General features: G+C 41.4%; 1 protein-coding gene, 1 long non-coding RNA gene and 2 other non-coding genes across 6 annotated transcripts; 3 read left to right on the top strand and 1 right to left on the bottom strand.

Annotated features, from left to right (window-relative positions):
- Positions 1 to 6,131: 6,131 nt before the first annotated feature.
- On the bottom strand, positions 6,132 to 12,355 carry LOC129630088 (uncharacterized). Of its 3 annotated transcripts, none has more exons than XR_008703512.1 (5): positions 12,178 to 12,304; positions 9,838 to 9,947; positions 9,193 to 9,404; positions 7,303 to 7,623; positions 6,132 to 7,125 (listed from the first exon to the last, which is right to left on the bottom strand). It is a non-coding gene; the product is annotated as an uncharacterized LOC129630088 (long non-coding RNA). The 3 variants fall into 3 exon arrangements; XR_008703511.1 differs by having other exon boundaries at positions 6,133 to 7,125; positions 9,193 to 9,439; positions 12,225 to 12,355; XR_008703510.1 differs by having other exon boundaries at positions 6,134 to 7,125; positions 9,193 to 9,439.
- Positions 12,356 to 12,373: 18 nt separating this feature from the next.
- RPS3A (ribosomal protein S3A) lies at positions 12,374 to 17,514 on the top strand. Its single transcript, XM_055550381.1, has 6 exons — positions 12,374 to 12,537; positions 13,264 to 13,367; positions 13,729 to 13,916; positions 16,306 to 16,514; positions 17,025 to 17,134; positions 17,347 to 17,514. Exons 1-6 carry the CDS (start codon positions 12,476 to 12,478, stop codon positions 17,466 to 17,468), a joined length of 795 nt encoding a protein of 264 aa, XP_055406356.1. The 5' UTR covers positions 12,374 to 12,475; the 3' UTR covers positions 17,469 to 17,514.
- Positions 15,199 to 15,265, top strand: LOC129630488 (small nucleolar RNA SNORD73). The gene has a single exon (XR_008703739.1). It is a non-coding gene; the product is annotated as a small nucleolar RNA SNORD73 (small nucleolar RNA).
- On the top strand, positions 16,757 to 16,825 carry LOC129630489 (small nucleolar RNA SNORD73). The gene has a single exon (XR_008703740.1). It is a non-coding gene; the product is annotated as a small nucleolar RNA SNORD73 (small nucleolar RNA).
- Positions 17,515 to 25,527: the final 8,013 nt, after the last annotated feature.

Here is a 25,527-nt window from a genome sequence, read left to right as displayed (position 1 = left end):
TCTTCCATGTGTACTTGAGAGGACTGAATTCCGCTGCTGTTGGGTGGAGTGCTCTCTCTGTATCTATTAGGCCTAACTGGCTTATAGCATTGTTCAAGTCATCAATTTCTTTATTGGTCTTCTATCTAATTGTTCATTTTTGAAAATGGAAAAGTCTCCAATTATTATCATAGAACTACTTTTCCCTTCGTTTGTCAGTTTTTGCTTTATGTATTTTTGATGATCTGTTGCTGGATGCATGTATGTTTACAACTGTCATGGCTTCCTGATAGACTGACCCTTTTATCATTATGAAATCTCTCTCTTCATCTCCAATAACATTTTAATAGACTTTGTCTATTTTGTCACATTAGTCATTTTAGTTTCTTTTGATGTTTGCATTACATATCCTTTTCTTTTCCTTTACTTTCTATTTATTTGTATTTTTGAATATAAAGTGTCTAGTTTTATAATAGCTTCTTCTGTAGACAATATATAGTTGAATCCCTTTTAAAAGTCCAGTTTGACAGTGTCTGCGTTTTGATTGGATCGGTTCATCCACTCACATGTCAGGTTACTGGACTGCATTTACATTTGTCATTTTTGTTTCCTATATGTCTCATGTGTTTTTTGTTCCTCTATTTTTTTAGTGCAAACACACACAAAAAGGACTGTATATGTTTCAAGTGGTGTAATCTTAGTTGTTCCTAGCTAGTATATGCTGATTTTTTAACCCAATGTTCAATACAGTATTATCGATACTAGATGATGAATACAGTAGTCTGGCCCAGTGGTTCTTAAAATGCGGAGCAAGATCAGGATACGTAATTCCCAGCATCACGTGGGAATTTGTTAGAGGGAAAAAGTTAATCTCTGTTATCAAACTTGGTTTTGAATCCCAGCTCTACATTTATAGCTGTGTGATTTGGGGGAACTCACTAAAGCATGTAGCCTTTTTTTCCTCATTAATAATCCTGTCTTACACTGTGGTCATGAAAGCTGTAAGAGACTAAGTGAGATAAGGACTGCTCCTGATTTTCTTTCTCACTGCAACAAAATAACAAAAGCTTCTACCTGTTTTCTCTGTATTTTCAGTATAACTACCAGCAGTTTATATTACTTAAACCAATTCTCATTTTAGCCATTATTGAGAGGGACAAATGCAGAAACAGGAATAGGAATAGAAAACATGAAGTTGTGTGGTAGGTTAGCAGAGAAAAAGAGAAATTCAGTCTGAACTCATCTCTCAAGTTGCCCAGAAAAATTAGGTGGCAGTTTAAATATCACTCTGGATGCTGATATATGCTCAAGGTCTGAAATTATAGCAATTAAAAAAACTCACTATTTCTCTGCATTTTTAATTTTACTGAGAGCACAGCAATAATCCTGTAAGGTAGACTAGGCAGGCATTATTATCTCCATTTTGCAGGGACCTAAATCTCAGAAGGATTAAGTGACTTTTGGTGGGAAAGCTGGGACTGAAGCCAAGTCGGTTAATTGCAAATTACACTTATCACAGTACTTGAGAAGCTCTCAAAATAAAGGTCATATGGAAAGGACAAAGGTCATGCTATGTATCTCAACAATACTATTGAATGAATAAATATCTGATTTACAAGTAAAAATCTTGTTACGATGAACATCATCGTAGAGATCCTAGTTAAATGAATATCCATGTATTTCCAATACAGGAGTTGAGGGTAAGAAGTGTGTATGTGGATATTTGCTCTGATTAAAAGTTTGAACAAGAGGCATAATGTTTCTGAAGTCTTCATAATTTGCATTGACTATACACAGACTTTATGGCGGTACATATATTGTTCTACTACACTATTTGAAGGTGTCACTGAGTAGAATCCATGTACAGATGAGGCCATGTGAAGTTTACCAGACCACATTGCTCAATCTCCTTAGCATGCTAGACCATAAGATTCTTGAGGGCAGAGCCCTGTTTTTGAATGAATCATCATTCAAAATGAATAAATTTTGAATATCACTAATAAATGAATCAATACATGAGTCTGTGAGTGAATGTATTTCCTTTAAAATCATTCTTTGTTTTCTCTTGTCAAAAGCACCTTTCTCTACTTCTGACTCTTTAGAGGTTAGAAACAGACCTATTCTCTCCTGCTGGTTGAAAATATTTCCACCTAATTACCTCATACTTGTCAGAACGGCCATCATTAAAAATCAACAAACAACAAATGCTGGAGTGGGTGTGGAAAAGAGAACCCTCCTGCACTGTTGGTAGGAATATAAGCTGATGCAGCCACTATGCAGAACAGTATGGAGATTCCTCAAAAAATTAAAATATAATTACCATGTGATCCAGCAATCCCACTCCTGGGCATATACCAGGACAAAACTTTAATTCAGAAAGATACGTGCAATCCTTATCCAAAGCAGCACTATTCACAATAGCCAAGACACAGAAACAACCTAGATGCCCATTGACAGCATAATGGATAAAGAAGATGTGGTACATATATATAACAGAATATGCATCATGAAAAGAATGAAATAATGCCAACTGCAGAAATAGAGATGGACCTAAAGATTATCATACTAAGCAAAGTAAGCCAGAAAGAGAAAGACAAATACCATATGATATCACTTATATGTGGGAACAAAATATGACACAAATGAACTTATGTATGAAACAGAAAGAGACTCACAGACATAGAGAGCACAGTTGTGGTTGCCAAGGGGGAGGGGGCGTGGGGGGTTGATGGACTGAGAGTATAGGATTAGTAAATGCTAACTATTACATATAGAATTGGATAAACAAGGTCCTACTATATATACTGTTTATCAATAAACCATAATGGAAAATAATATGGAAAAAGAATACATAGATATATGTATAACTTAACCACTTTGTGTATAGCAGAAATCAACACCACATTGCAAATCAACTACACCTCAATAAAATAAATTTAAAACAAACAACCAAAAAAACTAACAAAATATTTCCACCTAAGCCCAGACTAAATTTCTTCCAGAACATCTTTTCCCTCTACCACTGGTTTATCCCCTAAGTAACAGTTCAAAATGACTCTCAGTCATTCGGACCCTGTGTTGGGATCCTGAACTGCTCACCTAAATTTGCTTACCACCACTTTCATTATCTTACTCAGTTCTTATGAACCAAGTTTCTGATCAAAATCAGCCCTTTCAAGGCTCTTTATGGTGCTCCCTGTTCCCAAGCGTTTTATTTCTTCAACACCTTTCATGCATTCATTATAGTGCTGCATATTTAAATAGAGTTATTAGTTAATTAGTCAGTTAAGCAAAAAAAAAATAGTATTCTTATTTACGCTTGTAAATGCATTGCTAATAAATGGTGTTGGAAATAATTTCCCTTTCAGGGTGAAAGAATGAGGGAAATGGGAAAAAAGAAAGTTTTTTGAAAATCTACTTTGTGTCAGTTACTTTCCATGCATTTAATTTTCAAAAATAAATTCAAGTAAGGCAGACAGAGACTGCTGCTGCTGCTGCTAAGTCGCTTCAGTCGTGTCCGACTCTGTGCGACCCCATAGACGGCGGCCCACCAGGCTCCTCCGTCCCTGGGATTCTCCAGGCAAGAACACTGGAGTGGGTTGCCATTTCCTTCTCCAATGCAGGAAAGTGAAAAGTGAAAGTGAAGTCGCTCAGTCGTGTCCGACTCTTAGCGACCCCATGGACTGTGGCCCGCCAGGCTCCTCCGTCCATGGGATTTTCCAGGCAAGAGTACTGGAGTGGGGTGCCATTGACTTCTCCGCAGACAGAGACTAATTGTTCCTAAATATCCATCCTTCTCTTCTTTGAAAAATAACAGGATTTTTGGTAGGCACATGACTGTACAGGTAAGGCCTACATTTCCCAGCCTCTCTTACAGGTAAGCACATCACAGTGATGTGCAGAGCAGATACACAGAACCTGCAGATGGGGGAAATTCCCAGGTTGCCCAGTGGTTAGGACGCTGCGCTCTCACTGCTGAGGGTCTGCATGGAACTAAGATCCTGCAAGCGGCACAGCGTGGCCAAAAAATAAAAAAGGACTTGTAGATGGTATTCTGCAAGGAAAGAAATATGCCTTCCTGTTTGCTTTTTCCTCTCCCTGCTGAACTAAATGTTAACTTTCAACTTGGGCCACGTGGATGAAAGCAACACATTATGGATGGCAGAATAATAAGATTAAGAAAGGAATGGCTACCCACTGCGGTGTTCTTGCTGGGACACTTCTACGGACAGAGGAGCTTGGTGGGCTACAGTCCCCGGAGTCGCAAAGAATCAGATGTGGCTGAGTGACTAACACTAAAACCACAGAGCCTGTGCGTCAGCCCTGGACTGTATACAACGGGACTGCCGCATGAGCAACAAATAACTTCTACATTGCTTATGCCTATCAGCGAAGTTGCATTCTAGTTTCTGAGTCAAGTTTTTGCTTAACACCTTGTACAACCTATGTGAGTGGCACTCCCTGGAGTTGTGTGACTTGGCAGTTTTGAACTCACCTTCTGACTAACAGAGTAAGGTGAAGACAAGTTCAGAAAGATTAAAAACTTCTCTGAAGTCAAACTTTTAAGTGATAAAGTGAGACTGAACTCAGATACACATGATGCCAAGTTCTGACAGCACTAGATTCTACCTTAGATCGTCACTTTGTGAGACGTTATCCAGAAGGAAAGTTCCGCTGCTTATAGTAGATATGCTGTTACATCTACTACTGTGGGCAAGAATCCCTTAGAAGAAAATGGAGTGGCCCTCATAGCCAACAAGAGAGTCTGAAATGCAGTACTTGGGTGCAATCTCAAAAACGACAGAATGATCTTCTTTCGTTTCCAAGGCAAACCATTCAATATCAGAGTAATCCAAGTCTATGCCCCAACCAGTAATGCTGAAGTAACTGATGTTGAATGGTTCTATTAAGACCTATAAGACCTTCTAGAACTAACACCAAAGAGACATGTCCTTTTCATCATAGGGGACTAGACTGCAAAAGTAGGAAGTCAAGAGATACCTGGAGTAACAGGCAAATTTGGTCTTGGAGTACAGAATGAAGCAGGGCAAAGGCTAACTCTTTTGGCAGAGTTTTGCCAAGAGAACGCACGGTCATAGCAAACACTCTCTTCCAACAACACAAGAGAAGACTCTACACATGGACATCATCACCATGGACATGGTCAATACTGAAATCAGATGATTATATTCTTTTCAGCCGAAGATAGAGAAGCTCTATGCAGTCAGCAAAAACAAGACCAGGAGCTGACTGTGGCCCAGATCATGAACTTCTTATTGCAAAATTCAGACTTAAACTGAAGAAAGCAGAGAACACCATTAGGCCATTTAGGTATGACCTAAATCAAATCCCTTATGATTATACAGTGGAAGTGAGAAATAGATTCAAGGGATTAGATCTGATAGAGTGCCTGATGAACTATGGACAGAGATTCATAACTGTACAGGAGGCAATGATCAAAACCATCCCCAAGAAAAAGAAATGCAAAAAGGTAAAATGTCTGTCTTAGGAGGCCTTACAAATAGCTGAGAAAAGAAGAGAAGCTAAAGACAAGGGAGAAAGGGAAAAATATACTCATCTGAATGCAGAGTTCCAAAGAGTAGCAAGGAGAGATAAGAAAGACTTCCTCAGTGATCAATGCAAAGAAATAGAGGAAAACAATAGAATGGGAAAGACTAGAGATCTAGGAGATGGTAAAGGACAGGGAAGCCTGATGTGCTGCAGTCCATGGGGTTGCAGAGTCAGACACGACTAAGTGACTGAACAACAGCAACAAGTTATACTCTTACAGTGTAAGGGAAGTGGCTTCAGTCCCCACTTGAAACCAGCAATAATGGCTGCACGGGTGTCAGAAAAAAGTGAGCGTGCCTCGGACGTGTGCTGTTTTTGTGACAGCAATGGTAATAAGGCATCCAGTTTGATTGTACGGCTGTAGCTCTGTAACGACGCTGCATCACCCTGTGCACACGTAATGGCAGCTTTCCTTCCTAATTCTCTTGCTTCCCTCCCTGGACAAGCTCCTTTTTCCCATCTGTTCCCAAGAAACCACATGGCTGAGTGCGCTCCAAGGAGAGCAACACTTGACCTTTAACAAGGTTAAGGACAGGGAGGGGCTCAGTGAATGCGCAGCTGAGAAAAAGACAGTAACTCTGACATTCATTTTGGAGAGAGAGAAAAGAAGAGTTAACAGTTACTGAGTGTCTACTATGTGCTTGTGCTAGGCTTCCAATGTATACTGTGTCATTTAAACTTTTCAGTAACCACAGGATGCAGGTATTGTTCCCACTTAATCAGTGAGAAAACAGACTCTAATACAAAGTCCCGTTCCACGTGACAAAGCAATGGTTTGAAACCAGGTCTGGCTTCAAAATCCATGTTCTTCCAGTTATACCCTGAGGCCTTAAAACTTGTTAAAACTGTCTTTTCTTATTTTCAAATAAGAAAACAAGGAGTGACTCCTTTTCTTGTTTATCTCCTCTATGTAACTCTGAAGAGCATCTGGTTACCTTAAGAAATTTTCCAGGCCTTAATGTGTTTGACATGACCAATAAAATATTCTGCAGCACTCAGGGAATTCAGCTGATCTTTTGTCACAGGGCAATGAAAGGTGCCAGTTGGCAACAAGATAGGGAGCTTAAGCCAGAATGCAAATTAGCACACTATTTCCTCAAGAGACAACACTCTACCATGGAAAAACACCCTCACCTGGACAGGGTGTTCAGCCACAGGATTGATTTCATTCTCTTTGCCAACTGATCATAGTTTGTTGACCTGTACTGTTCTGATCACTGTGCTTTGGGAGAAAATAGAGTGCATTTTCATAATTCTATTTGGAACACCTCTACAATGAGAACTCATTACTCCATTTTCACTTTGTAAATAGAAAAGAAAGAGAAATGCTAAGTTTCAAAAGAAAATGCGCAGTCTGATATAAAGTAAAAATATTAATCAGGAATCATCATTGATTGAGTCATTCATCCATTCATTCAAGACTAATATACAAAGAGAGATATTTAGGACGGTCTCTGCCTTCTTCCCAGGAGGGAATGAGGTAGTGAAAGTGTTCGTTGCTCAGCCACGTCCGACTCTTTGCGACAACATGGCTTGCCAGGCTTCTCACTTCATGGAATTCTCCAGGCAAGAATTCTGGAGTGGTTAGAAAGCGCCAATTTAAAAAAAAAAATCATTACAGTGAAATGTGATTATCGCCGATTTCCTCTTTTTCTTCCCACATCAATTAATCACCATATTCTTTAGGCTCTCATCTTCAAAACATAACCAGAATTTTCACTTCATCCTTCTACCCAGGACAACTGCACTCACTTGAAGTCCAGAGGATGCCGTCTGCGTTTTAGTCTCCTTGAACGGAGTCCTGCCACCACAGCTCTCCACCCCGCGCACTGCCTCCTCTGTCTCCCTGCGCAGAGCTCCTGTCGTCTCCTCGAACGGCTCCTTGTTTCTACTCCTGCTCACCACACGGCGCTCTCCACACAGCAGCCAGGGTCACTCTGCTACTCACAGGCCTCCGATGGTTTCTCACCCAAAACACAGGAAAACATCAGGTCCTTACTGGGCCTGCAAGCCCCACCTTATCTGAAGCAGGCAACGAGGTCCTTTTCTCAATATGACCGGGGACAGGCTGAGCTGGGGACAAGAACAGCATTGTGACCAACTGGAACAGTCACACATCGAGAGGAAGGGGAAGGGTTGTTGACAGGGAAAAGGGTTGTCGGGGGCCCAAGACTCAACTGAGATCATTGATTTCTAATAGTTCCAGTCTGAAATGTGCAGTTTTCTCTAACCACACCATGAGAGTAGGGTCATTGTAAGGGTACGGAAAAAAATGCATGGTACTTTCTGCTGCAATCCAAACTCTTCCAACACTTAAAACAACAAACATTTATTATTTCTCACGATTCTACGCGTCAGCTGGGTGGGTCTTCTGTTCTGGGCGAGCTCACTTGGACTACATGGTCTAGGATGGCCTTTTTAAAAACTACCTAATGGTTGGTAGCCAGGTTGTTCTGGAGAGACCTCAGCTGGGCCTTGTTATTTCCCCTTCAAATCACGGCTCCTCTCCAGCAGGCTAGATCAGGCTTCTTCAGGAAGTGAGCTCTGTTCTGAAGAGCAGAGAGTGAGCCCATGTGTGCCAGCATCTTTTAAGTCACTGCCCAACTTGCTAATGTCCCTTGATGAAAGCAAGTCACACTCTCAAGCCCAGAGTGAGTGTGAGAGGGGACAACGCATGGTCATAGATATAGGCAGGACTGAAAAAATCGGGGCAAATACTACCATGAAGGGTAAATTGCACACTGAAGTAGGTTTAGGGGTTTCTGGGCAGGGTCAGAGAGGGCTAAGGCTTCGAGGAAGTACAGAGTTTTGGTGAAAAAGTATGTTGTTCACATGAAACAACCATGAGCTGCAGCTGAAAAGAAAAGGAAATAAGATAGGGGTGTTTACAGACTGGGAGAAAATGATGTTACAACAATTCTGGAACCCATTTGAACGTGGTCGGGGGAGATGTTCCCACACCAACAAAAAACTCTTGGCCACCAGCTGGGTATCCTAAATTTAACTTGATTCACAATTGGAAAGGTTAACCACTCAGTCTTACAAGACTCCCACCACCCTTCAGATGCCAATCACAATTACATTCACCGGGTTTAAATCTGACATTGAAGATGTCTGAAAGAATAAGGAACAACAAAGTGATATAAATTGAACACATGAAGCATAATGTTATAAAGCAATGTAACCCCAATAAAAAATAAAGTTTAAAGAAGTGACATAGGGCTTCCCTGGTGCTCCAGAGGTTAAAAATCCGCCTTGCAATGCAAGGGACACCAGTTTGATCTCTGGCATGGGAAGATCCCACATGCCGCAGAGCAACTTATCCTGTGTACAACTACCGAGCCCCCGTGCCTAGGGCCTGTGCTCTGCAACAAGAGAAGCCACCTAAAGAGAAGCCTGCGCACCGCAAGGAAGAAGAGACCCCACTAACCACAACCAGAGAAAGTCCAGGGGCAGCAACAAAGACCCACCACAGCCAAAAAATAAAAGAAATAAATAAATCTTTAAAATAAATGACATAAACTGAAAAAAGCACTTTTTATTTCAGAAATAAAGAACATAGCAATCAAACTTTAAACAAAACCACTGGATGGATTTAACAGATTAGTCACAGACGGGAAGAGAAAAAAGCAACAGTGATACCTTACTGTTGCTGTTCAGCCGCGAAGTCGTATGCAACTCTTTGCGAACTCGTGGACTCCAGCACAACAGCCTTCTGTCCTTCACCACCTCCCAGTTTGCTCAAACTCATATCTATCGAGTCGGTGATGCCATCCAACCATCTCATCTTCTCCTCCTGCCCTCAATCTTTCCCAGCACCAGGGTCTCTTTTCCAATGAGTCGGCTCTTCGCTTCTGGTGGCCAAAGTATTGGAGCTTCAGCACCAGTCCTTACAATGAAAATTCAGGATTTATTTCCTTCAGGATTGACTGATTTGAACTCCTTGAAGTCCAAAGGACTCTCAAGAGTCTTCTCCAGCACCAGAATTCAGAAATACCAATTCTTCAGTGCTCAGCCTTCTTTATGGCCCAATTCTTATATCCGTACTAGTTGAGACTTTACTAGGTTTGCTATAGTGACAGCTTTTGTTCCATTTTATTCCCTATGAATTTTGAAATTCCTAGACAGTTGAGACCCAATAAACTGATTCACACCTCTCATGCTATCTTTTAATGGATATATTTTAATTAAAACTGATGATTGCACCATACAAGACAACAGTGTTAGAGAAATACAATTTTTAAAAAGCTTTCATTACGAGGCAAAGTTGAGGACTGAAATTTGTACCTCTGACAAATCCCTCAAGTGCTGGTGTCTCCAGAATAAACTAGACGCAGCTGACTTCATTAATGACTCCCCTGTGACTCTTGCACTCTTGGGCAGAAAGAGGAATCAGTCTAGGAAGAAAGCAAGTTCAATTTTTATTCTGACTTGGGGGTTGATAAAATTTTCCATTGGGAAATTTTTAAACCAGCAAAGTGCCACCTATGAAGTAAACTTAGTCAAGGCAACTGTCAAATATAGAATTAATGGTTTATTAGACTCAGTACCATATTTGGAAGGAATCACTGATTTCCACTGATCACTAGTAGTCTTGAATCTGTGATGAGACAAGAAAAATAAGGTCTGTAGAGTTTTTCATAAAGCTAATTTAGAGTATGGGTTCTTTATGAATTTTTAGAGGGTTTTCTTTTTATTTGGGGGGTCAAAATATAATTTTAAAGTGAAATGAGGCTGATAGAAAAAGGCAGTTGTTTTTGGTTTTGTTTCATAGATTGGTAAAATTTTATTGTTATGTTGATTCCCCAAATTATTTTGAAAATCTAGATCGATCCTCAAAGTTCAAAAGACTGGGACCATCACCAATGTTGTCTACTATTATTTATTCATCCAACAAATATTATGAGGGCCCACTATGTGCTAAAAAATGGCCACAAATAAGAAAATGACTGCACTGCATGCCCTCCTGCTTACAGTAAGAAAGGGACACGTTTACCAGTAGTTACTAACAAGTTAAGTAGTGTTAGTTCTTCTGGGAACAGATGTGAGGGAAGACTTGTTGTCTGGAGAATTAATCTCTTAGCGAAAGAAGAAATGAACCTGAGCTGCTCGAAAATGAGGCTTCCCTGGTGGCTCAGGGGTGAAGAATCTAGCTGCCACGAAGGAGAAGCGGGTCCCTGGGTTGGAAAGATCCCCTGAGGAAGGAAATGGCAACCCACTGCAGCATTCTTGCCATAGAGAGAGCACCCTGGCAGGCTACAGTGCACGGAGTACAAAGAGCTGGACACGACTAAGTGACTGAGCACGTTCACATGCCTTGAAAATGCACAGGTATTTGATGAGGGAAAAGGAATGGAGGCAAGAGACATCTTACTGCAAGGAATTTTAAAAAGTTCTAGATGTCCAGACCTGGGGTATCCACTAAAGACTAAGATAGGGTGAGAATGAAAACAGAGGTTAAGTCAAGATAAGAGGTTTTGTAGGTTCAGCTAAGGACATTTCTGGCGCTAACAATAAAGAACCCACTTGCCCTGGAGACTTAAGAGATGTGGGTTTGATCCCTGGGTGGGGAAAAGCCCCTGGAGGAGGGCATAGCAACCCATTCCATTATTCTTGCCTGAAGAATCCCATGGACAGAGGAGCCTAGTGGGCTACAATCTACAGGGTCCCCAAGAGTCAGACACAACTGAATTGACTTAACACACCCACAAGGACTTTAAAAAAAATAACTGTGATAAAAACACAATATAAAAGTTATCATTTTAACCATATTTAAGTGTACAGTTCAGTAGTGTTAGGTATATTCATACTGTTGTGAACTAAGCAGGCTAGGATTGGAGATTTAGGAAGACTGTTTTAGAAAGTAAGGGTCACAGGAGGTAAGGGATGTAGGCTAGAAGGACTGAAAGGGATTAAAGGACTTGAAGGCTTGTGGGAGTGATGTGACTCCAGCCAGGTTTCTGGCTTGGTAGCAGAGATTTTTGCCAGAGGGGAACTCAGCATACCACTGGCTGAGTACCAAGCCTACATGGGCCAGCTTTTCAGGGACTCATTACACATTTGAAGCTAGCAGACCACATCTAGCCAGGAGGAATTTCCCTGCAACTGAAATAAACTTTTCCCGAAAAATCAAAGTATCTGGAAACACTGCAACCATAGTCCCTCAGGAAAACAATGAGAACTCACTCCACTGAAACAGAAACAAACCCCCCCCCCCAAAATAACCCATCGCCCCCAAAACACCTTTCTATCAATGTATTAGAAATTTATAGAAAAGTACACTAGTTAGTGTACAGCTTGATGGATGCTCACAAGGCGAACGTATTCCACTAACCAACCAGCAGCTTTCAACAACAAGCAAAACATAACCAGTATCTTCGATGTTACACTTATTTGATCTTAATCCTACGAGGTAGATCACACTACCGCCTCCATCTCAAATACAAGGAAGTACAGACAAGCCAAGAGGCTAAATATTATTACTGAAACTAGCATAAGAACGTAGGACCTGCTGTCTAATCCCGAATCCCACAGGCTTGGGGTTTGAGAAGAAACAGGCTTGAAAGTGACACGGTGAGTTTAGCTTTGAACGACGCTGAGTGGGCGTCCGCTTCCAAGGAAACCTACTTCCGGACTTCAGAGCCTCGGGAACCATCATTACCAGGAGCCCGCACCTCCGATTACCAGCGCCGGCACTTCCGGAGCTCGGCGTCTCAACTAGCGGCCGCGGCATTCTGCACAGCTTCCACACACATGAGGGCGCTGTCGCAGGCACAGTCGGACGCTTGCCTCTCTCTGTTGTCCCGATATTCTTGAGGCCGGAAGAGCGTAATGTCGAAGGTCACGTAGACAGCGCGTCCCGCCCCGCACGCCTAAGTTCTCGCGCGAATTACACTTCCGCCCTTTTGGCTCTCTGAGCGGCACCATGGCGGTCGGCAAGAACAAGCGCCTTACGAAAGGAGGCAAAAAGGGAGCCAAGAAGAAAGTGTAAGTGGCAACTGTCGCGGCCTCCGCTTTGGGGGACCCCTACCGGAGTCGGCGAGCGGTCTGTGAGCCGCAGAGTAAGCCGGATGGCGAGGATTCTAGTTGGATTGCGATGGCCGTGCGGGGTTGGTAAACCGCGAATCGCGGCCCGGCGGAGGCCGGTGCTGCTTTGAGGCGGGCTGACTCTTTTCCCCCTGGCCTTCTGGGCCTAATGCGCGTCCTTTTTGAGTCAGATTTCTGTCGCGAGTCGGACAGGAGTTGTGGGATCATGGGCTTCGTAAATCTTACGGATAATACCTCTCTAAGATCTGGAGATGTCAAAGACACTTGTGGTTCACTCAGGACCCCGCGTCTCTCCGCTGCTTGGGCCGATGGAAGCTGGAAGTTTCCTCTAAGCTAGCACGAGGTCCTAAAGTGTGCGGGTTACCAGGGTGTGTCTTCACGAAACAGTAAAAGTGAAGCGACAGTACTTGTCCGGAGGCAGTGTTGGTATGGTGGAAGGACCCATGATGTGGGCAGAGGGTATATGTTCGTGGCATAATTAATCGTGGCATAATTAATTGACTGGAGTGTCAGGTCTGCACAAGGACCTGGTGAGAAGAGGTAGATTTACGTGTGCGTCCCTCACCTCGCTGAGAGGAATTTAGTTAGCTGTTTAAAGTAATTAGAATGAGGAAAGTTCAAAACAATTACGTGATTTTAAAACTTAAGCATGTTTTTAAATCCAAGGGTTGACCCATTTTCTAAAAAAGATTGGTATGATGTGAAAGCACCAGCTATGTTCAACATAAGGAATATTGGGAAAACATTGGTCACGAGAACTCAAGGAACCAGTGAGTATCTTATTCTCCGTTTGTGTTTTTCTTCCATTGAGACATGCGTGTATCTTGGTTTACTATCCTTCTGTGGTGGGATATTTAAGGAAATGTCAGCTTTTGATTGCGACTTTGGCCCCACTGGGGACTGTTTGTCCTATGGTGCTTGTGGAAGCAAGATGGTACTTTAAGAATTACCAGTAAAACGTGCATGGTTAGTTTTGAGCTTCCAATAAGCACTGTCAATAAGTCATTGGTAACCATATGGATTTGGTTAACAAAAGGCCTTTATAATTTTCTTAATGCTTGAACATTAACTTAGCTGGCTTGGCTTTGTTTATGTTGTTCCTAACATTAACAATTGATTCTTGTGTTATAGAAATCGCATCTGATGGCCTCAAAGGTCGTGTTTTTGAAGTGAGTCTTGCTGATCTGCAGAATGATGAAGTAGCATTTAGAAAATTCAAGCTAATTACTGAGGATGTTCAGGGCAAAAACTGCCTGACTAATTTTCATGGTATGGATCTTACCCGTGACAAAATGTGCTCCATGGTCAAAAAATGGCAGGTGAGGAGAAAATGCATGGTGCTGCAGTGTGCATGACCAAAGATGTCATGATTTAATGTCGGGAAGGAGCATGCTGTGCAGTTGAGGTTTAGATTTCTTTTTAAGTCTGTGATACTTTCTTGCTATTGAGTGTGGACTTGTGAACTTGAGCGACAGCAGCGGTGGTGGGGCTTAGTTACTCAGTTGTCCCCAGACTCTCTGTGTGACCCCATGGACTAGAGCTGGAAAAGCTCCCGTCCATGGGATTTCCCAGGCAAGAACGTTGAAATGGGAGCCATTGCTTTCTCCAGGGGATCCTCCCAACCAGAGATCCAACCTGTGTCTCCTGCATTGCAGGTGGATTCTTGACCTATAAGCCACCCAGGAAGCCCTTAAACTGAGTTCAGGATTTAATATTGGATTATCATCAAAGTTTTTTTTGCTGCATGAATTAGCACAGGTTTGCAGTTTAGGCTTTGCTTGTCCTCAGAACACCTTTGAACTTCAAAATCTTGTGAGTTTTATTGTGAAAGGGGCTATTGAGTTAGTTTTATCTGTTGTACTATACAATAGGAGAGGCAGAGCCTCTGGAGTCAGATTGGAATTTTGTTTCCTTTTCCCAGTTATAGTCTCTGAAAAGTAACTTTTTAGTTCAGTCCATTCCAGTGGCTCCAGTCCTGTCCAACTCTTTGTGATCTGGTGGACTGCAGCACGCCAGGCTTCCCTGTCCATCACCAACTCCTGGAGCTTGCTCAAACTCATGTCCATCGAGTCAATGATGCCACCCAACCATCGCATCCTCTGCTGTCCCCTTGTTTTCCAATGAGTCGGTTCTTCACATCAGGTGGCCAAAGTATTGGAGTTTCAGCTTCAACATCAGTCCTTCCAATGAATATTCAGGATTGATTTCCTTTAGGATGGACTGGTTGGATCTCCTTGCAGTCCAAGGGACTTTTAAGAGTCTTCTCCAAAACCACAGTTCAAAAGCATCAATTCTTTGGTATTCAGCCGCCTTTGTGGTCTCACTCGCACATCCATACATGACTACTGGAAAAACCATAGCTTTGACTAGACAGACTTTTATTGGTATAAAAAGTAACTTACAGCTTGCTAAGCCTTGGTTTTTTAAAAATCTGTAAAATGTAGGTAAGAACATTAGCTCATGGAATCAGGATAAAATAAAAGATCCATGTAAACATGCTTTGTACAGAACTTGTTAACAGAAAGCATTGCTACAAGTTAGTTTTAACTACAGGAAATAATGACATTGGTTGAGATACCATTTGGGAATGTTTTATGTGGGAATGAATGATGACAAAATGTTTCGGTCCCAAATGACATAATGATTATACCGTTACATTTCTGACATTCCCCTAAGGTTTTATAGTTGTATTTCTGGAAGTATTTTAAGGTTTTTCACTATGATTGCATTATATTAGTTTTTTTTTTTTTTTTTTTTTTTTTTTATTTTATTTTTAAACTTTACATAACTGTATTAGATTTGCCAAATATCAAAATGAATCCACCACAGGTATACATGTGTTCCCCATCCTGAACCCTCCTCCCTCCTCCCTCCCCATTCCATCCCTCTGGGCCGTCCCAGTGCACCAGCCCCAAGCATGCAGTATCGTGCATCGAACCTGGACTGGCAACTCATTTCATACATGATATTTTACATGTTTCAATGCCATTCTCCCAAATCTTCCCACCCTCTCCCTCTCCCACAGAGTCCATAAGACTGTTCTATACATCAGTGTCTCTTTTGCAATGTTCATCGCAGCACTGTTTATATTAGTTTTTTAAAGTAAGGCATACAATTTAGAAAATGCAAAGGGCAAATCTTCTGTATTTAGGTAGTGTTGACTATGGATTTTTAAAAATTATGTTTTAGCCATGAAATGGAATATTTAATCCTTATTGTGGCTTTGGTTTGGAACATAAAGGACATTTTAAAATATACGTGTTTCATGTTATTACATTAGATGTCAGTAGAGTCTCTTAGAACCCATTTTTTTGTTTCCTTGCAGAGTTAAAAAATTGATTGGGGGAGGAGCAGATTGTTAAAGGCTAGCATGTGTATGTAAAAGGCGGTTCTTTGCATAGTGCCAATGAGGCTAGAGAAGCTACCTGGAGGAAAGAGAGGGGGGAAGACAGCCGAGAGGACTCATTGTTTAAATTAGATATGGAGGATAGTAAGAATTCAAGATAACTGTTGGTAAGCTCACTTAAAGGACATTAACTCTGTAAATTAAATATTTACATTTAATTTATATTATATTTGATATATATTTATATTATACTTGATATTGTGTAATGAATACTTGACCTTCCACCTTTTTAAAATTGGAATTTGAGGGATAAAAATGGATAACTTTAAGTCTGGTATAACTGACTGTCATTTTTTCACTAGACCATGATTGAAGCTCACGTTGATGTCAAGACTACCGATGGTTACTTGCTTCGTCTGTTCTGTGTGGGTTTTACTAAAAAGCGCAACAATCAGATTCGGAAGACCTCTTATGCCCAGCACCAGCAGGTGCGCCAGATCCGCAAGAAGATGATGGAAATCATGACCCGAGAGGTGCAGACAAATGACTTGAAAGAGGTGGTCAATAAATTGTAAGTGTTTTCCTTACAATACAACCGTCAGATAAGGAAAAGCATGTGAGACAAGGTGCGGTCAAAACTTTGTTTAAATCCTCTGAAACTGTAGCTGCATTTCTTGAAATGAAAGCATGCTAAGTGTTCAGTAAATGGTACTTGGTTTCTCATTTGGGCATTTAGTGAGACTGGAATCTCAGGACTCACCTTTGCCTTAGAAAATACACTGAGTTGACAAACCTTTCGTAATTAAGTATGGGAATAAATGATGACAAATGTTTTGGTCCCATATGATGTCCGATGATAAAACTTAACATTTTTCTGATGTTCCCATGCAGTTGCTTAGACCTGTGTTTGGAAAAGGTATAACGCTTGGATTCAGAAGGCTCAACTGCTGATTTTTCTACTAAGTAGCTGTATAATTCAAATTATTTAACCATCACTTATGAAGGGGCAATAACGGAATGAGGATAATTGTGGATTAAACGAAGTGTAGGTTTATTCTAACTTATCATTACTGGTTTGCAGGATTCCAGATAGCATTGGAAAAGACATAGAAAAGGCTTGCCAATCTATTTATCCACTCCATGATGTCTTCGTTAGAAAAGTAAAAATGCTGAAGAAGCCCAAATTTGAATGTAAGTGAAGTCACAGGATTTCTGAGAGAAAATTGTGTAGGAAAGTAGTTTGTGTAGAAAAAGTTTTTTTGTGTGTAGAAAAGTGTTGTTGTTTTTTTGAGGCCAGATGTTGCTTTTTTTCCTCCTGTCTTCCCTGTATAGTATTATAGAGTACTGATAATATGTTTTAAGATATGGTAGGCTGTAACTAACAGTGTTTTCCTTCTTTTTAGTGGGAAAACTCATGGAGCTACATGGTGAAGGTAGTAGTTCTGGAAAAGCTACTGGGGATGAGACAGGTGCTAAAGTTGAACGAGCTGATGGATACGAGCCACCAGTCCAAGAATCGGTTTAAAATGCAGACTCTTAATGGTGACAAATAAAAGATCTTATTTGTGGTATTTTTTCCCTGATCATTCTTTTTAAATAACCTGACAGCTTGTTTAAGATGTTCTGATTTGTGGTGAAGTTTTCTTACCTTTTGTGTATATTTTATTTAGTTACTAAGTAGCCGAGAAAGGGTAAGATCTATTTTAAGCAGGAATGGTCTGAAAGTATTATAGATGGTGAATAAAAGGAAACCCTTTCTTTACATGGTTGAAGTTTTGAAAGCAAAAGTCACTCAGTCGTATCGGACTCCTTGGCAGGAATACTGGAGTGGGTTGCCATAGCCTTTAGGGATAATCCCAACCCAGGACTGAGCCCAGGTCTCCTGCACTGGAGGCAGAGTCTTTTCCATCTGAACCACCAGGGAAGCCAAGGTGGTTCTCAAATCTCTGAAAGGCTTATTAAAACATCGCAGGGCCTTGCTCCCAGAATTTCTGATGTTGTAGATCTAGGATGAAGTCTGCAAGTTTGCAAATTTTCAGGTGACGCTGGTGACAAGGAACCATCCTTTGTGAACCACTGTCCTAAACCGCACAATGGAAAGAGCTTATTGCCGTTTAGGTTTTTGTGGGTTTGTCTTTTAAAAACATAAATGCTGTCTTCTGTTCTCTAGAGGTAAATCCCCGCTATGGTCAAGCTGAAGTTGGCTAGACAAGTAGAGAAACAGGTTATCGGTCTCCTATTAGGTGGGCATTTGTCTGCTATCCAGTGTTTCCTGGTCACTCACCCATTCTGTTCTGTACCTTCTCCGCTCAAATCTCTAATTTCTCATTCTCAGTTCAGCTGATGGCCTTGCTTCTTGAGAGTAAGAACCTCAGAATTTCCTGTTGTTTCCACCCTGCCTCATGTTGGGAAAGACTGAGGGCAAAAGGAGAAGGGGTGGCAGCAGATGAGATACCGTCACTGACTCAATGGACATGAACCTGCAAACTCTGGAAGATAGTGAAGGACAGAGATGCTTGGTTTGCTGCAGTCTGTGGGGTCACAGAGTCAGACACAGAAGAATCAGATTCTACCCTCTATTCTTGGCTCCATCAGTTCTCACCTTTTTCGTTATTCCTCTGCCAGTCTCAGCATACAAGCAAGTCCTCTGCCTTTCCAGATCCCTATTCAAGCTTATAGCAAAGCTTGAAAGAGTTAGCCATATTTCTTGCACATAATTTTACTTTTCTTGCTTGAATCTATTGCAGTTGGGCTTTTTTCTCTTTCACACTTTTTTTTACACCCCACTCTTAACGGAAGCTGTTGCTGTTAGAATTAACAGATGTCATTGCTAAGCCAGTGGTTCATCCTTAGCTTTCATTTTACTTCTGTAACAGTGATAATTGACAGTTGATTTTCTCCTGTGTTTCTTAACTGTATTCTGGAATTGGACCTCAAAAAGGTTTGCCCCCCATGTTGCTACCTACTATTTGCTAGTTTGTCTCAGGCCTCAGTGTTGGAGGGCCCTAGGCCTTTCATGTTTACCAATATTCTTTCTAAAAACAGTCTTACTCAATTTCTTGGTTTTAAATAAACTGACTCAGAATTTTACTTCTAGTCTGTACCTTTTTTGAACTCCAGGTTTGTCCCTCCAACTTCCAATTTAATGTCAACAGGCATTAACATGTCTAAAATTGTATTCCTGAACAACTTCACCCATCCTATTTTACTTTTTACAATTTATTTTCTAAGTAAAATACTTATTTGGCTGCATCAGGTCTATGGCATACAGGCTCAGTAATTGAGGTGCATGGACTTGGTTGCTCCATGGCATATGGGATCTTAGTTCCCCAACCAGGATCGAACCCAGGTTGCCTGCATTGCACAGAGGATTCTTAACCACTGAAATATCAGGGAAGTCCCCCCATCCTGTTTTAGACAGAAGTAAGTCCTCTGGTCATCTTTGATGATTCACAGTTCATTCAAAAGGAATCTGGCAGTCCAGTGGTTAGGCCTCTGCTTTCAGTGCCAAGAATACAAGTTTTTAATGAAGAAACTATCTGGAATCGAACCATTTCTTACTGCCTCCATTTCTGTCACTTTGGAGGAAGTCATTACCAGCCTGTGCTTGGAATTGGTTGTGTTCAGCCTCTCAGTCATATCCGACTCTTTTGCAACCCCACAGACTGCAGTACACCAGGCTTCTCTGTTTTTCACCATCTCCTGGAGCTTGCTCAAACTCATGTCCATTGAGTTGGTGATGCCATCCAACCATCTCCTCTGTCATCCCCTTCTGCCTTCAATCTTGACTAGCATCAGGGTCTTATGAACTGGCTCTTAACATCAGGTGGCCAAAGTATTGGAGCTTCAGCATCAGTCCTAATGAATATTTGGGATTCATTTCCTTTAGGATTGACTGGTTTGATCTCCTAGTCCAAGGGACTCTTCAAGAGTTTTCTGTAACACCAGTTTAAAAGCATCAATTCTTTGGTGTTAGCCTTCTTTATGGTCCAACTCTCAAATCCATACATAACTACGGGAAAAACCATAGCTTTGACTACATGGACCTTTTGTTGGTAAAGTAATGTCTTTGCTTTTTAATATGCTGTCTAGGTTTGTCATAGCTTTTCTTCCAAGGAACAAGTGTCTTAATTTCGTGGCTGCAGTCACCATCTACAGTGATTTTGGAGCCCAAGAAAGTAAAGTCTTTCATTTTTTCCATTGTTTCCCCATCTGTTTGCCATGAAGTGATGGGACCAGTTGCCACGACCTTTTTTGTTTTTTGAATGTTGCGTTTTAAGCTATATTTTCACTCTTCTCTTTCACTTTCATCAGAGGCTCTTTAGTTCCTCTTTGCTTTCTGCCATTAGGGTGGTGACATTTACATTTCTGAGGGTATTGATAATTGTCCTGGGAATGTTGATTCCCGCTTGTGCTTCATCTAGCCTGGGATGTCACATGATGTACTCTGCATAGAAGTTAAGTAAGCAGGGTGATGATATACAGCCTTGATGTACTCCTTTCCCATTTTGGAACCAGTTTGCTGTTTCATGTCTGTTTCTAACTTGACCTGCATACAGGTTTCCTAGGAGACAGGTAAGGTGGTCTGGTATTCCCATCTCTTGAAGAGTTTTCCAATTTGTTGTGATCCATACAGTCAAAGGCTTTAGCATGGTCAGTGAAGCAGAAATTGTGATGTTTTTCTGGAATTGTCTTGCTTTTTCTATGATCCAGTGGATGTTGGCAGTTTGATTGCCCTGGTTCCTCTTTTTCTAAATCCAGCTTGAACATCTGGAAGTTGACGGTTCACGTATTGTTGAAGCCTGGCTTGGAGAATTTTGAGCATTACTTTGCTAGCGTGTGAGATGAGTGCAATTGTGTGGTAGTTTCAGCATTCTTTGGCATTGCCTTTCTTTGGGATTGGAATGAAAACTGACCTTTTCCAGTCCAGTGGCCACTGCTGATTTTTTCATATTTGTTGGCATATTGAGTGCAGCACTTTCACAGCATCATTGTTTAGGATTTTAAATAGCTCAGCTGGAATTCCATTGCCTCCACTAGTTTTGTTCCTTGTGATGCTTCCTAAGGCCCACTTGATTTCTTCTCACTCCAGGATGTCTGGCTCTACGTGAGTGATCACACCATCGTGGTTATCTGGGTCATTCAGATTTTTGTATAGTTCTGTGTATTCTTGCCACCTTGTTAATATCTTCTGCTTCTGTCAGGTCCATACCATTTCTGTCCTTTATTGTGTTCCTCTTTGCATGAAATGTTCCCTTGGTATCTGATTTTCTTAAAGAGATCTCTAGTCTTATATTGTTTTCCTCTATTTTTTTGCATTGTTCACTTAGGAAGACTGTTGAACCTAATCCCTTGAAAATATTTGTCACTTGCACTGTATAATCTAAGGGATTTGATTTAGGTCATACCTGAAGGGTCTAGTGGTTTTCCCTACTTTCTTCAATTTAAGTCTGAATTTTGCAATAAGGAATTCATGATCTGAGTCAGTCAGTTCCTGGTTTTGCTCTGACTATAGAGCGTCTCCATCTTCGACTGCAAAGAATATAATCAATCTGATTTCAGTATTGACCATCTGGTGATGTCCATGTGTAGAGTCATCTCTTGTGTTGTTGGAAGAGGATGTTTGCTATGACTATGCATGCATTCTCTTGGCAAAACTCTTTGCTAAGAGAGTTAGCCCTTGCCCTGCTTCATTTTGTACTCCGAGGCCAAACTTGCCTGTCACTCACTCCAGGTTATCTCTTGACTTCCTTCTTTTGCATTCTAGTCCCCTATGATGAAAAGGATAGGTTTTCAATGTTAGTTCTAGAAGGTGGTGTAGGCATAGAACCATTCAACTTCAGCTTCTTCAGCATTATTGGTTGGTGCATAGACTTGAATTACTGTGACATCGAATGGTTTGCCTTAGAAACAAACAAAGATCATTCTGTTGCTTTTGAAATTGCACCCAAGTACTGCATTTCAGATTCCTCACCTAAATGGCCCCCAAACGTGTGCTTTTACCTCTTAATCAGTAGATCCTGCTGATACATTCATCCTATTAAAAACCCTGTCCTTCAGTCCTTTCCCTGTTACTTTTCTATAGTTTTAACTTGTGGTTACTAGGAAAATTCCATGTGGACAGTTTTTTGGGGGGGAGGAGGGTGGAGTCTGGCTCACTGCTACACTTTCCAGTGCCTTGAATTGAAGTTCAGTATTTGAATAAAGGAATGAATGGCATTCCCTTACTGAAGAAGCACATGTTTTCAGTAGAAACCAGTTGTAGGTTTGGGTCTGAAGTGACAGGTGCTTCCTTTCCAAGGTAGAAGTTGGGAGATGAGTCTATGGACTGATCATTCAAGGTGGGGACCAGGAATGGAGAAGTGGTGGCTTGCTGCTTCATGCTGGACTAGTAAGATACGCCCAACGAAGCTCCAGTTTGCTACATCTCTTGAGTAGGGCTTGGCATGGTTCTCATTTAGGAGGGTTCATGTGAAAACACTTCCAAAAATAATGTTTTTTAAAAAATGGTTTGGTCTGATGATGTGTTGAAGTTAGCTTCCCATAGGTCACCATGAAGGTGGTTAACATCCATATAATAAAAAAGACTATAAGGGGTGATTGTAAGTTTCCCACTTAGTATCATATATGTGATATGTAGATATTAACAAATGGCCTTTCTCTACTTGATTGTACCTAGAACAGTTTTGTAACCAGGGATATACATTTTGAATCTTCAAAAAGGAGTTACTGAAGACTTTTATGTCAGGGCATGACTGAAATAGCAAAACTAACTCTTGATTTGAAACTGGCTTTTGCTTTAATGTGGACAGTTGAGCAGCACCGTTTACTTGAGAGCAGAAAAGACTGCCAGGGGAGTATGCTAGATTATTGGACTGAGCCTAATTATACAAGTTCTTAAATGCAGAAGTTTGAGGCAGAAGTGGTGGTAACAGTGCGAGGACTGCCCAGTGTTGCTGCATCCTCTCTAAGGATGGAGAAAGGGCCACGGGCCAAGGAAGGAGAATGGCTTGTCACAGTCGGGAAAGGCAAGGAGGTCCTCAGTGGCACACTGGCTGAGGGAATATCCCACCATTATCCCACATGGCATGCATAAGCCTTAAAATACCACCACCACAAACTTACTGAGCAGTTTCAAACGTTCCTAGCGCATGGCCCACGACATCTAAGTGCTGTGTAAACACTGCTTGCGCACTTGGCCAGAGCTTTCCCTTAGCCCTTACGTAGTATCAGTGCTACAGGGGTATGTTCGTAGTGCCCACTTCAGTCCTTAAGCTGGCTGCTCTATAGTTTTTTTGTTGAAGGTTCTTTTTTGGTTGATTGCTCAGGAAGTTCATTTTCTGAGTTCTTGTATGTTGAATATAGTTTATCATTTGCTTTATACCTGAAAGTCACTTGTATTGGATCTAAAATCCTCAGCTTACTTTTTGAGCATCTTAATTATATTACTTCTATTTTCTTCTGGCATAAAGCATTGCTAATGCAAGTCTGATGATAATTTTCTTTCCCTTGCAAGTCACTTTCTGGTTTTGGCTAAAGCCAAATAATTTCTTGTTTATTCAAAGTCATATAATTTTATAAAATACTTCTTGGTAGTAGTCTGATAGAATAGTCTCAGGTATGCAGCATAGGCATACCTTGAGATACTGTGAGTTGGGTTCAAGACCACCTCAAAAAAGTGAATAATACAACAGAGTCTCAGGAATTTTTTGTTTTCCCAGTGCATGTAAAAGTTACATCATCTATTAAGGGTACAATAGCACTGTCTTTAAAAAAAAAAACCTACATTAATTTAAAAATACTTTATTGCTAAAAAATGCTGAACATCAATGAATCTTTAGTGATTCTTTACCAGCTGAGCCACCAGGGAAGCCCTACTCAGGTGGATGTGCAAAAGGCCAGTTCTCTGACATGACCCAACACTCAGACTGCCCTCATACATGGCTCCATGTCCACTGTCATGGGCTGTGCACACAATAGATCTTCCTCGTGCATGACAGGCTCGAGACTCCTGCCAGGTTGGTCGGTTTGTCTGGAGGTGGTTGGGGCCATATCACACAGGCTGACTACTACAGACTACACCGTCCTTTGGTCACCTTTCTGGGCAGCTGCTGGTGCCTCAGCTCTACTGAGGCATTTTTAGGTTACAGTATTGCTGTCTCAGTCCAACCAGCTGACTGGCTCCACAGCTGCAGCACTTGAAACCAAAATGCCATATGTATGACGGACGTGCTTAGTTTTCTGGACCACTTACAGTCTACGGGGCACTTTTTGTCGCAAAGGTCACCTGGCAAATTTGATATTTATTTAACAGCAGCCTGCTCTCCATGGATAGCTTAGCATAGCCGAGCATTAAAAAGCTTTCTGACTACTCCTCTCCTCCATTTCTACATACCTGACTGGGTCACAGACTATGGCAATGCTCCTAAAAGGATCATCTCATCTTGGTTGCCTCAGGGGTGATAATCAGACAGAAAGTCTGGGTGAAAGTAGGGATACCTGGAGAAAATATGAAATTATAGGTACAGATTTTGTGGCAGTGGAGGGAAGACAACCTTGGCACCTGGGAAGAAAATGAGGGAGGGAAGGGGAGTAATTAATGTACTCTGGTCCAGAGATCATCATTTCTCAACTGTGGGCCTACTGATATTTCAGATAATTCATAGCTGTGAGGGACTGTCCTGTGCCATGTGGGATGTTTAGCAGTACTGCTGGCCTCTACCCATTAGATGCCAGGAGCATCTTTCCCCAATTTGTGACAGAAATGTTTTAAGACACTGTCAAATGTCCTGTGGGACAAAATTTCCTGCAATTGAGAACCACTACCCTTGATCCAAAGAATGCAGAGTTCCAAAGAATAGCAAGAAGAGATAAGAAAGCCTTCCTCAGCAATCAATGCTAAGAAATAGAGGAAAACAACAGAATGGGAAAGACTAGAGATCTCTTCAAGAAAATTAGAGATACCAAGGGAACATTTCATGCAAAGATGGGCTTGATAAAGGACAGAAATGGTATGGACCTAACAAGCAGAAGATATTAAGAAGAAGTAGCAAGAATACACACAGAAGAACGGTACAAGAAAGAGTGTCACGACCCAGATAATCATGATGGTGTGATCACCAGCCTAGAGCCAGACATCCTGGAATGTGAAGTTAAGTGGGCCTTAGAAAGCATCACTACGAACAAAGCTAGTGGAGGTGATGAATTCCAGTTGAGTTATTTCAAATCCTGAAAGATGCTGTCAAAGTGCAGCACTCAACATGCCAGCAAATTTGGAAAACTCAGCAGTGGCCACTGGACTGGAAAAGGTCAGTTTTCATTCCAATCCCAAAGAAAGGCAATGCCAAAGAATGCTCAAACTACCGCACAATTGCACTCATCTCACACGCTGGCAAAGTAATGCTCAAAATTCTCCAAGCCAGCCTTCAACAATATGTGAACCGTGAACTTCCTGATGTTCAAGCTGGTTTTACAAAAGGCAGAGGAACCAGAGATCAAATTGCCAATGTCCGCTGGATTATCGAAAAAGCAAGAGAGTTCCAGAAAAACATCTACTTCTGCTTTATTGACTATGCCAAAGCCTT

The sequence above is a fragment of the Bubalus kerabau genome, chromosome 16, assembly GCF_029407905.1.
Source record: "Bubalus kerabau isolate K-KA32 ecotype Philippines breed swamp buffalo chromosome 16, PCC_UOA_SB_1v2, whole genome shotgun sequence".
Taxonomy (NCBI): domain Eukaryota; kingdom Metazoa; phylum Chordata; class Mammalia; order Artiodactyla; family Bovidae; genus Bubalus; species Bubalus kerabau.
This window is presented reverse-complemented; position numbering and strand designations above follow the sequence as displayed.

Bases quoted from the DNA above. Each gene is read 5' to 3' on its own strand.
- RPS3A (XM_055550381.1), top strand. From the start codon at position 12,476: ATGGCGGTCGGCAAGAACAAGCGCCTTACGAAAGGAGGCAAAAAGGGA. The intron at 16,515-17,024 runs GTAAGTGTTTTC...ACTGGTTTGCAG, and splicing joins AAAGAGGTGGTCAATAAATT to GATTCCAGATAGCATTGGAA. The intron at 17,135-17,346 runs GTAAGTGAAGTC...CCTTCTTTTTAG, and splicing joins GAAGAAGCCCAAATTTGAAT to TGGGAAAACTCATGGAGCTA.